At 41.2% G+C, this 11,043-nt stretch overlaps 2 protein-coding genes across 2 annotated transcripts; one reads left to right on the forward strand and one right to left on the reverse strand.

Moving 5' to 3' along the window:
- Positions 1 to 8,697: 8,697 nt before the first annotated feature.
- On the reverse strand, positions 8,698 to 9,251 carry LOC129770976 (cuticle protein CP14.6-like). The gene is made up of 2 exons (XM_055774195.1): positions 9,179 to 9,251; positions 8,698 to 9,108 (listed from the first exon to the last, which is right to left on the reverse strand). Exons 1-2 carry the CDS (start codon positions 9,191 to 9,193, stop codon positions 8,698 to 8,700), a joined length of 426 nt encoding a protein of 141 aa, XP_055630170.1. The 5' UTR covers positions 9,194 to 9,251.
- An 869-nt stretch (positions 9,252 to 10,120) lies between these two features.
- On the forward strand, positions 10,121 to 10,616 carry LOC129770977 (cuticle protein CP14.6-like). The gene is made up of 2 exons (XM_055774196.1): positions 10,121 to 10,135; positions 10,209 to 10,616. The coding sequence occupies exons 1-2, from the start codon at positions 10,121 to 10,123 to the stop codon at positions 10,614 to 10,616; spliced, it is 423 nt and encodes a 140-aa protein (XP_055630171.1).
- The last annotated feature ends 427 nt before the right edge of the window (positions 10,617 to 11,043 follow it).

Below are 11,043 nucleotides of genomic sequence, written 5' to 3' on the forward strand. Positions count from 1 at the left end.
ACAGGTCCGAATTGAGCGTTTGGCCATAGAGAAGCAGCTCATAATAGATTATTCCTTGACAATCCCACCAAACACACAGCAGAACCTTCCTGACCGTTAATTAGGGCTTGGCCACTGTCTGAGCCGCTTCAGCGGGCTTCGACCACGACCGTTTGCGCTTCACGTTGTCGTAAGTGACCCACTTTTCATCGCCAGTCACCATCCGCTTCAGAAACGGGTCGATTTTGTTGCGATTCAGCAGCGATTCACAAGCGTCGATACGGTCAAAGATGTTTTTTGCGTCAACGTGTGTGGCACCCATACATCGAGCTTCTTTGTGAATCCAAGCTTCTTCAAATGGTTAATAACGGTTTGATGACTTATCCCCAGATCTTGGCCGATGCTACGGCTGCTACTATGCCGGTCTTTCTCGGCTAATTCAGCGATTTTGTCGCAATTTTCGACGACAGGCCTTCCGGAGCGAGGCGCATCTTCGACGACCTCTACACCAGAACGAAAACGTTGAAACCATCGTTGTGCGGTGGAAATGGAAACTGTATCGGGTTCATAAACTGCACAAATTCTATTGGCAGCTTGAGATGCATTTTTGCCTTTGTCATAGTAGTACTGTAAAATATGTCGGATTTTCTCTTTATTTTGCTCCATATTTGCGACACTATAACTCACGAACGACTTAATCAAACAAAACACTGTCAAGGACTATATTATAGCGCGCAAAAATACCTTTCCAACAAGCTATAGTATGACTCGATACAATGAATACAACTAGAACTACGCGCTTACAACGACACCTCGCGGAAATACCGCAGGACTTTTTTGACAGCCTAATATGATGTTGTCCGAAACATGATTCAGAACGGTATATACATAACGTTTTGTTTTTTGTGTCCCGCGTTAGACCATTGACCATCCTGTAACTTTATACTAATGTGTTTTATATAAAAATAATATTTTATGATTCTTCTTCGCGTATATCACACGATAATCACCTACAAATCGTTCCACCAGTTTTAGTACAAATTTTCGTAGGGGAAGACGTGGTAAGACCGCCCGGCGGGGTAAGACGGACCACTTCTAGTTTTATTAGAAATCCTCTGTTTTTTGGCAAATATGCTACGCAAGAAGTATTAATAGCATATTTTTGTCGTTTCGAAACACCTTGCAACACTTGAGCGCACGAAACATAAAAATTGTAAACAAAACGTTTTCGTCCACTGTGGTTGCAAACGATCTAATTTTCAAGGTAACCAAAATAAGGATTTCTCCAGCAAAAACTGTATATTCCATTAGTTGCCAGTATTCCCTTCCTTCATTCGATTGTTCCGGTTCTGCCTGCGTGAAAAGGTATGTAAAATATAATAAAAAATGCGTGTAAAGTGCAAAATAATGCAAAAGGTGTTCTGGAGGGAAGACACGGACCATTTTTGACGGGGTAAAAGCGCCACACGTTGTGATATTAAGGAGAAGGTGGAAGCTAGCCACAAATGGCTGCCACAATGGCGCTCATTTCTTTCATCTCCGTCCCTCACCCCTCGCCCGAAAATCAATAATTGCGCGAAACTATGTGAAGAAAATTATCGTTTTCGCACACTTCCCATGAAGTAATATCAACCAAAATCTAATCGATTACTCACAAGATATTAAATTTTCATCTGCTGTCGCACTGCATAGTGAAAAACGTCGGAAAACTCGAGCAAGTGCTCTGAAAGTTAAATTTTCATTTTTCAATCTTCGGCAATGGTTTTGTTTGTATTGGTGAAAGCATCGTTATTTTTTCGACACTGATGCCAGACAACATCATCGAAACAGCTATCAGAACCACTCAATAAAATGTTATTCCTGAGTCATAGCCTTTCATGTCATGAAAATCAATAGAATAAAATAGTGTTGATATCAATACAATCATTATTTTTACGTTTAATGGGTCTATAATGTAAGTTTTAGCAACTTTAATATTGGGTAAGAAAATTGTATTGCAGAGCTCGGCTGCCTATGCTTTCAAAAACAATAAACGGAAAAGTATTACATTCAATCAAAATGTCTCAGCCAACGAAGAGAAAGGTTAAGGATCTCCAACGTGAATATGTGAAAACAATACGACCAACGAAGGAAAATATTGAGGAATTGAGGCGTTAGCCTGACGGGGCCGGGAGTCCAATATTTTGACAATTTTTGTCTTACAACTATGTTAGTAATATGTAACCGATTACTTGCGGTTGGCTCGAGGTTAGTATTACAGGTGTTCTCATAATTGGTATGTTGCAGTCTTCGATGCTCTGTACGTGTGCCCGACACGGGATACTTCCTATTGGGATGCAGCTGACCATTAATCAGCAACGCCCCCCTAGTCTGTACCCCATATCTAGCGTGGTGCGTCTTTCTCGACTCGAGGAATCCAGGATAGAATGGTCACTAGCCGGCGCAATCATCAGCTCGTGTAGAGTTGTCATAAGCGGTACAACCTTTGGCTCTTGTTGAATGATCAGTGGACTGCACAACCTTTGGCCCGTGTATCTGTAAAGAGTGTGTGTGTGTATTGCCGCGACTAAGTAAAAGTTTATCGATCGGATAGGAGGGATATGAAACGGGGACACAACGAAGGAAACATCATTAAACGTTGACATCGGCGTTTCTGAGGAACAGGTATAGATGAAGCAGAAGATCAGGATCCCGGCTACCTAAGATATCCCGGACGGGGATATCCGATTGTCTGCCTTGTGCTCTCAGTGCTCTAGAGAGCTGAGAGCGAGCAGCATGGAACCGGATACACGACCAGACAACATGCTCGATGTCGTGGTAGCCATCGTCACAATCACAAAGATTGTTTGCTGCGAGCCCAATGCGATAGAGATGCGCGTTTAGGTTGTAGTGATTGGACATAAGCCGAGATATCACGCGAATGAAATCACGACCTACATTCAATCCCTTGAACCATGCACTCGTCGAGACCTTAGGGATAATCGTGTGTAACCAACGACCGAACTCATCTTCACTCCACATGCGCTGCCAACTAACGAGTGTGTCCTGACGAGAAATGTGAAAAAATTCGTTATAAGCAATTTGCCTTTCAAAAAGTGTGCCCTCTGAAGCGCCCACCTTAGCTAGCGAGTCTGCTTTCTCATTCCCCGGAATCGAGCAATGAGAGGGAACCCATGCTAAGGTAATCTTGAATAATTTTTCGACCAAAACACTCAATAGATGTCTTATTCTTGTTAGGAAATAAGATGAGCGTTTATCAACTTTCATTGAGCGGATTGCCTCTATTGAGCTGAGACTGTCTGAAAAAATAAAATAATGGTCGATGGGCAGTGTTTCAATGATTCCTAGAGCATAGTATATCGCACCCATTTCTGCGACATACACAGAACAAGGATCTTTGAGTTTGAAAGAGGCACTGGAATTTTCATTGAGGATGCCGAAGCCAGTGGACCCGTTTATGTATGAACCGTCAGTAAAGAAAATTTTATCAGATCTAACTTTCCCATATTCTGCCGAAAATATCGGCGGAATAGAATCGGAGCGTAGGTGATCGGGGATTCCATGGATTTTTTGTCGCATGGACAGATCAAAAATGACAGAGGAATTGCAGAAGTATGGGAAGCAAACTTGGTTGGAGATGCCTGGTGAAGGGTGCACGTCGTGGGTAAGGTACTCATGGTATAAAGACATAAAACTTGACTGAGGAGTCAGCTGGAGTAGATTTTCGAAGTTATCAATCACCAATGGATTCATGATCTTGCAACGGATGAGAAATCTGTAGGATCATTCTGTGAGCCGAAGAGTAAGCGGGGGTACTCCTGCCAAAACTTCGAGACTCATCGTATGTGTCGAATGCAAACACCCCATGGCTATACGCAGGCAACGATATCGTATTCTCTCCAGCTTGAGAATATGAATCCTGGCAGCTGATCGGAAGCAAAAACTGCCATATTCTAACACTGATAATATCGTTGTTTTGTATAACTGAATGAGGTCTCCTGGATGGGCACCCCACCATGTTCCGGTTATTGTTTGGAGAAAATTGATTCTTTGCTGGCATTTCTGTTTCAAATACACAATGTGTCTCCCCCAGGTACATTTAGAATCAAAATATACACCCAGGTATTTGAAAAACATAGAGTGTTGGATCGTTTTGCCGGATAGGTAAAGCTGGAATTGGGCGGGTTCGTGCTTCCTAGAAAAAACGACCATTTCAGTTTTCTCCGTAGAGAATTCGATACCCAGCTTGAGGGCCCACGTGAACAGATTGTTCACGGTATCTTGCAACGACTTTTGCAGAGCGACGGGATTAGTACCCGTGATGGAAATAACTCCATCGTCTGCAAGTTGTCTCAGCGTGCAGTCTCTAGTTAGACAATCATCCATATCATTGACGTAAAAACTGTACAAGAGGGGGCTTAGGCAGGAGCCTTGCGGTAGGCCCATAAAACTGTAACGAGAAGATTTTGAGTTGCCATGAGAGAAATTCATGTGCTTTTCTGACAGTAAATTGTACAGGAAATTGTTGAGAATTGGTGAAAGTCCACGATTATGAAGCTTCTCTGAGAGAATTTCCATGGAAACTGAATCAAATGCCCCTTTGATATCGAGGAAAACGGAAGCCATTTGTTCTTTGCGAGCAAATGCGATTTGGATTTCAGAAGATAGCAGCGCGAGACAATCATTCGTCCCTTTACCTCGGCGGAAGCCAAACTGCGTATTTGACTGCAAATTGTTCGTTTCGACCCACTTGTCTAAACGAAGTAGAATCATTTTCTCTAACAATTTGCGAATACAGGATAACATTGCAATCGGCCTATACGAGTTGTGATCGCAAGCCGGCTTGTTGGGTTTTCGTATGGCTATCACTCTCACTTGTCTCCAGTCATGCGGGACAATATTCAGCTCCAGAAACTTGTTGAACAAGTTCAGCAAACGCTGTTTTGCCAAGTCGGGAAGATTCTTCAACAAGTTGAATTTAATCTTGTCCGAACCCGGAACTGAACTGTTACATGCTACATATTGAGGAATTATCAGCATCGAGTTACCATGCGGTAGAACTTGTTAATATCAAAAGAGCCCCAATTCGCATGTTTTATAAATTTGTTCATGTTACGCTCGCGTATAATCAGAATTTTACTTCATATGCAAAAATACCCCTTCTATATATTTATGTTTGCAATTGGCTTGGTTCATCGGAACATATCGTTCATACATTTAACTTCAGTATTGAATTGTTATTTTTTCAAATGTATTCAAAGACTCGTGTCAATGAAGCGCCACACAGTCTGATAAGTGAATTGATCTATTTACATGTGCTTTGCTCTTCTCTCACAAACACTATTACCCCATTTTTACACGTGGTTTTACCTATACTACTACAATGGCTAGCTTCCACCTTCACCTTAAATGATTTTCATCTATATATATATATATATATATATATATATATATATATATATATATATATATATATATATATATATATATATATATATAAATGTATTTCTGTCTGTCTGATTCTTATGGACTCGGAAACTACTGAACCGATCAACATGAAAATTGGTATGTAGGGGTTTTTGAGGCTGGGAAAGGTTTTCGTGATAGTTTGAGACCCCTCCCCTCTCTCTAAGAAGGGCTGCCATACAAACGAAACACAAATTTCTGCATTACTCGAGAATTAATATGGCAAATGAAACCAAAGGTTTTAGGGTGGCAAATTCAGCTCCTCTAGAATGGAGAGTGGGTTCCATAAAAATATTACACATATTTCAACCAAAAATATTCCAGCCAAACATGACAGTTGAAAAATTTCGGAAAACTCTGAAGGAAAAAGGGAAAATTCGGAAAATAAATTCCCATATGTTCTACAATTACATAGTGACAGTGCTGTTAGTCCATTTGATGTTTGCGCTAGCGAAATTGATCTTTGTTCGAAACTGGAAATGGATTTTAATGTGATGAAACCCACTCCTATATCTTCTTCTATCAATACCAATGAAAAAGTATCGCCGGATGTGTTGATAAGAGCAGAACTCCGATTTAGGACTGTCTTTATTCTATCATATTTTCTGTATAAAACATTTATTCCATGTAACGGAGAAAAATGTTATTTGCAAGTGGTTGAAAAATCTTGAACGAGAATTGTGTCTGAAAATGATCTGACATTATAATGATGAGTATTGTTAGAAATACAAGGAATTTTATAGTAAAAGGTAAATTCAGGTCGATTAGAAGGTGAATCAATGAACAGTTCTGCGATTGGACTCATGAACATGCTCATAGTAAGAAAACGTGAATGTTCGAAGGTATTGATAACAAAAAACAAATTTTGGGCGGCACGAAGTTCGCCGGGTCAGCTAGTTTATGATAAATGATCTTCAAATGTAGAGAATGAATCTTTTGTAAAATTATGAAAATTACTGAAAGAAATTGAATTTTTCTATTTAATTTCGGAAAATGTACCTCTAAATAAATAACATTGTTCTGCGACTAAAAATCAGTCAAATTATTTAAATTTTAAACCCGAATCTTTCCAAAGATGTTGCTGAGTACTTCAGATCGAGACTCGAATACAAAAATTAATTGTTGCCAAGGGTGTCTGATGTATGTCTCAGGCTTCGTTCCCTACTCTGTCTTGGAAAGCAAGTTGGCAATCGATGTTCCAAAGGCTGATGGGTCAATTCGCAATGGTGTTTTTTTTTCATATTATCAAAAAGAAGGGTAGATTTGAGGGGAACAACGAAGAGGAAATTTTAATGCAATAACAAAGATCAGCGGATGGGTGCTGAAAACTTTTCTAGAGGCTGATGAGTTTGAACGTACATTTTCTTCAATCGTACCTTGACAATTTTCTTTAAAATACGATAGCTATGATTGAAGAGCATGGTAAATTATTTCTCCAGTTTATTAAAAAGATACAAAAAAGCTGCCAGGGAAGATGGAACATTACAATGATGGCAAACGCTTAATGGCAGGTTGGACGCTTCAGGGAACCCTTATAGATTCAAAAATTTAATCTACCACATCTTCGAATCCACTATCGAAGTGTTGTGATTGATAACTCGTGAATAACGAATGTTAAATAAAAAATGAGAATTTTTTTAATCACATGTAAAAAAAAAATTTTTTTTTTCATCGATTTCAGTATTTTTTTATTAATAACATAATGTATTTTCTTCAAAAAAATGTCAGTGAATGTTTGAGTGAGGGCCGTGGTCTGCTGTTCGACGCAACTTTGTCGCGATGCTCTCACAACAACGTTGTACGGCACTTACGTCCATTTTCCGGATACAATTCCGGATTCTTGTAGTCAGTTGCTTCGTGTCCTTGGCCCTCCAATTGTTTTTATACACTAGGGCACTGAGTGAGCCAAAGAAATCCTCTATTGGGCGGCACTGGGGCAAGTTTGTTGGGTTACGATCTTTCGGCACGAACGGTATCTTTTTCTCCTCAAGATACGCCAGCGTCGTTTTGGCGTGATGGGAAGACGCCTTGTCCGGCCAGAAGACGTACTTCCCATCCGCGTGATGCTCGTTCAGGAACGGCAGCAGGATTTTATCGAGGCACTCTTCTCGATAGATTTGTTGGTTGATTGCCAGACCGCTCGGCTTAAACCAAGGTTTTGAAATGCCCCGGTCGGAAATTGCGATGTACAACATAACCTTTTTTTCAAACTTGTGCTTAAACTTGTATTTCACTTCAGGCGGTGTGGATGACTTGTCGCTGGAGTAGTAATTATCATTTCCTGGAATATGCGTTTTGGACAGCGGAAAATAGTTTTCGTCGTCCAGAACGAAAACGTTTCGCGGTATTTTTTGGTCATCCACCGACACTGTGATTTAACCGTCTCAATCTGCTCCTCCGTGTACTCCGGCGACCTCGTCTTCTTCCTGCAGACGATTCCTTCCATCTTGAGGGTCCGATGGATCAATACGTGGGAGCAGCCATATTTCCGACCGGCGTCACGCAGGCTGGTTACGTCCTTGTTGTCAAACAGCTTCTTTAACGATGTCTTCCTCTGCTTCGTCATTATCGTCACCGGACGACCACTTCCGACCTTCCGCTCTACGTTCAGGGAACCCAGGATACGATATATCGTACTGACAGGTACATTTTCTTCCTTAAAATGTTCCTTAATGGAAATGCGTCTCGTAGAACAGTACAATGCGTTCGCGGAGCACGTGCTGTTTCGACGCCATCTTTGCTTTGACTAAATTCAAACTAGCAAAACCAAACACGCCTACTGTTTCTAGGGAGCCCAAAGAGCAATTTTCTTGGAGAAAGAAAATTTTACGCTCTTTATTTGAGTTACAGAAAGGTATTGAAAAAATTCTCATTTTTTATTTAACACCCGTTATTTACCAATAGCATGCATCTTGTTTCAATATTTAAAAGTATTTGGAGTCACTGGATTCTGAAATTCTGCAATTTTTTCGTGCTGTACATCCTGCAATAAACAGCTATGCCCTTTTATTGGAACCTGGCAGATTCGAAATAATGATGATATTGGTTGGAGAATGGGTAGCTATGGAATTGAGAATTTATCCAATGAATTAGATATAATCCACGCATTGAAATATTTGTAATTTTTGAGATTTATTTCCGTTTTTTTTGACTTAACCTAATGACTATCGAATATCTCCTCCCAAAGAGATGAGTACACAATTTACAATTTCCGTTAGGAACAACGTATCACCGAAAATCATGACTCCCACCCTAACCCTGGGTAGCCCGCAGCCGAGCGATCATGGAGTCAAGCAGTTCCAAATCGAAGTCACGGTTGTTGGTGGCACGCAGATCCTGCAGCAGCTGGATAACGTGGTCTGGTGCTGGTGGTTCAATTGGCAGATGAGCACCCTGCGCCCGGAATCCATTCTCATCGGCGGCATAACTCAGCTGGATTTGTACTCCTTCCGGGGCTACATAAGCGAACTCACCGGCCGCCGTGAGTCCGTCCTGACTACGCTGGATCGCTCGAATTCCGTTACTGGTTTCGTAGTTATACGCATAGCTGCCATCCTCGTTGATGATCTGATCCTGGGCCACGATAGTCGCATCAGCATCCCCCGTAGCGTATCTCTGCTGTGGTGCGGCAAGAGCCACGGCCACCACTAGCGAGGCGAAATACTTTAAAGGAGTGAAGAAGGTTTTTGTGAGAATATGTTCTATTTATTGTTTGTTCACTTCTCAAACTCACCAATTTCTTGTACATTTTCAAAGATTATAAAAGCACCTGGCTGGTGAGATGGTTAAGGGAAGCAACGAAAGCTGTTACTGAATATCATCTCGGAAGCACGCATCGGTTTATATACATATATCTCGCGCCCCAATCGCATCTCTCAAACTGGAAGAAGACGAACATGACCGAGTTTCCCTACGCCACGAGAATAGGCGCGCGCGCGCCACTCTTTTTGGCGCACTATTTTCGACCTTCGAGACACGAGGAGATCGCTCAAATGCCGCTAAGAAATCGTCAAATTGGTTGCTTTCATTCATGCAGAAGAAGATGGTTTGAACTTTTGTGTAGCAGTTTTATTTTTACTCTGAAGGATTTTTCGTTTCGAAAAATCGAGTTTTGATAACAACTCTCGTGCGCAGAGTCAGGAAACAGATGCCTATCTGCAGAATAACTGGAGAATGCGTTTTGAGTCGGATTCGTTTGAGGAGGTGGTATGCGCGTGAGTTCGCGTTGATTCACACACCTTCCGATCAGATATAAAATTTGCATTATCAAACAACCATGGCAGGGAAAAAAGTCAAAACAAAATAGACCCCCGCAAATCGATTTTAGTGACATTTCCAATATTTGAATACACTTTGAAAAAGCGAACAGGTGGGCACAACCTAATGTAGTTTTATAACTCAATATTTCTTAAGTTGAGAAACAAATGAATGACAATAAGCCCTTATTTTGTTGGCATCAGGAAGGGGCTTTACATCTACATTGTCCTGATACAGATTTTATGCATATGAAACTTTCGCTCTCAAAATCTTGCAACATTTTGATCTTCTTCTAGTTCAAGATATGCGATGGGGTGTGAGAAGTATATAAACTGATGCGCGCTTCCGAGATGATATTCAGTAACAACATTCGTAGCCTCCCTTAACTATCTCACCAGACAGGCTTATACTTGTTAAAATGTATAAGAAATTGGTGAGTTAAAGAAGTAATCGAACAATAGATAACATAAATTCTTACAAGAACCTTCTTTATATCTCTCCCAAAGTATATCGCCTCGCTAGTGGTAGCCGTAGCTCTTGCCGCTCCACAACGGTATGCCACGGGTGATGCCGACGCGACTATCCTGGCCCAGGATCAAATAATCAACGAGGATGGCAGCTATGCGTATAACTACGAAACCAGTAACGGAATCCGAGCGATCCAGCGTAGCCAGGATGGTCTCACGGCGGCCGGTGAGTTTGCTTATGTCTCCCCGGAAGGAGTACAAATCCAGCTGAGCTATGCTGCCGATGGAAATGGATTCCGAGCGCAGGGTGCTCATCTGCCAATTGAACCACCAGCACCAGACCACGTTATCCAGCTGCTGCAGGATCTGCGTGCCACCAACAACCCCGAGTTTGATTTGGCCCTGCTGGACTCCATGATCGCTCGGCTGAGGGCCACCCAGGGTTAGGGTTGAAGGCTGCATACTTCGGTGATATATTAGTCCTAACGGAAGAAATGGTGTGCGCTTAGTCATTAGTTTAGATGAAAATATATTCTTGTATTCGAAAATAAATTTCACGCATTTTGAATCAGTTGTTTATGGAGTAATAATTGAATAGTATGTCCTTCATTCCGCTGAGATCCGACCCTAAAATCAGTGTTCATAATTTGTCAACTTGCTAACTTGGATGATACACATCCGCCACCCCATCTGTATTCTCAATGAGGATAACAGTTATCACACGATGTTCTTCGAGATGGATGAAAATATAACCTCTTTTTGTTTTGAGTCAATGTTTTGATACTATCAGGTTTCTCGAGGTTGATGTTACTGAAATTAAGCAGAAAAAGTTAAGTACCAGAAATATTTCTTGAGTTTGAACTTTGAAAACAAT

The sequence above is a fragment of the Toxorhynchites rutilus genome, chromosome 2 (assembly GCF_029784135.1).
Source record: "Toxorhynchites rutilus septentrionalis strain SRP chromosome 2, ASM2978413v1, whole genome shotgun sequence".
Classification (NCBI taxonomy): domain Eukaryota; kingdom Metazoa; phylum Arthropoda; class Insecta; order Diptera; family Culicidae; genus Toxorhynchites; species Toxorhynchites rutilus.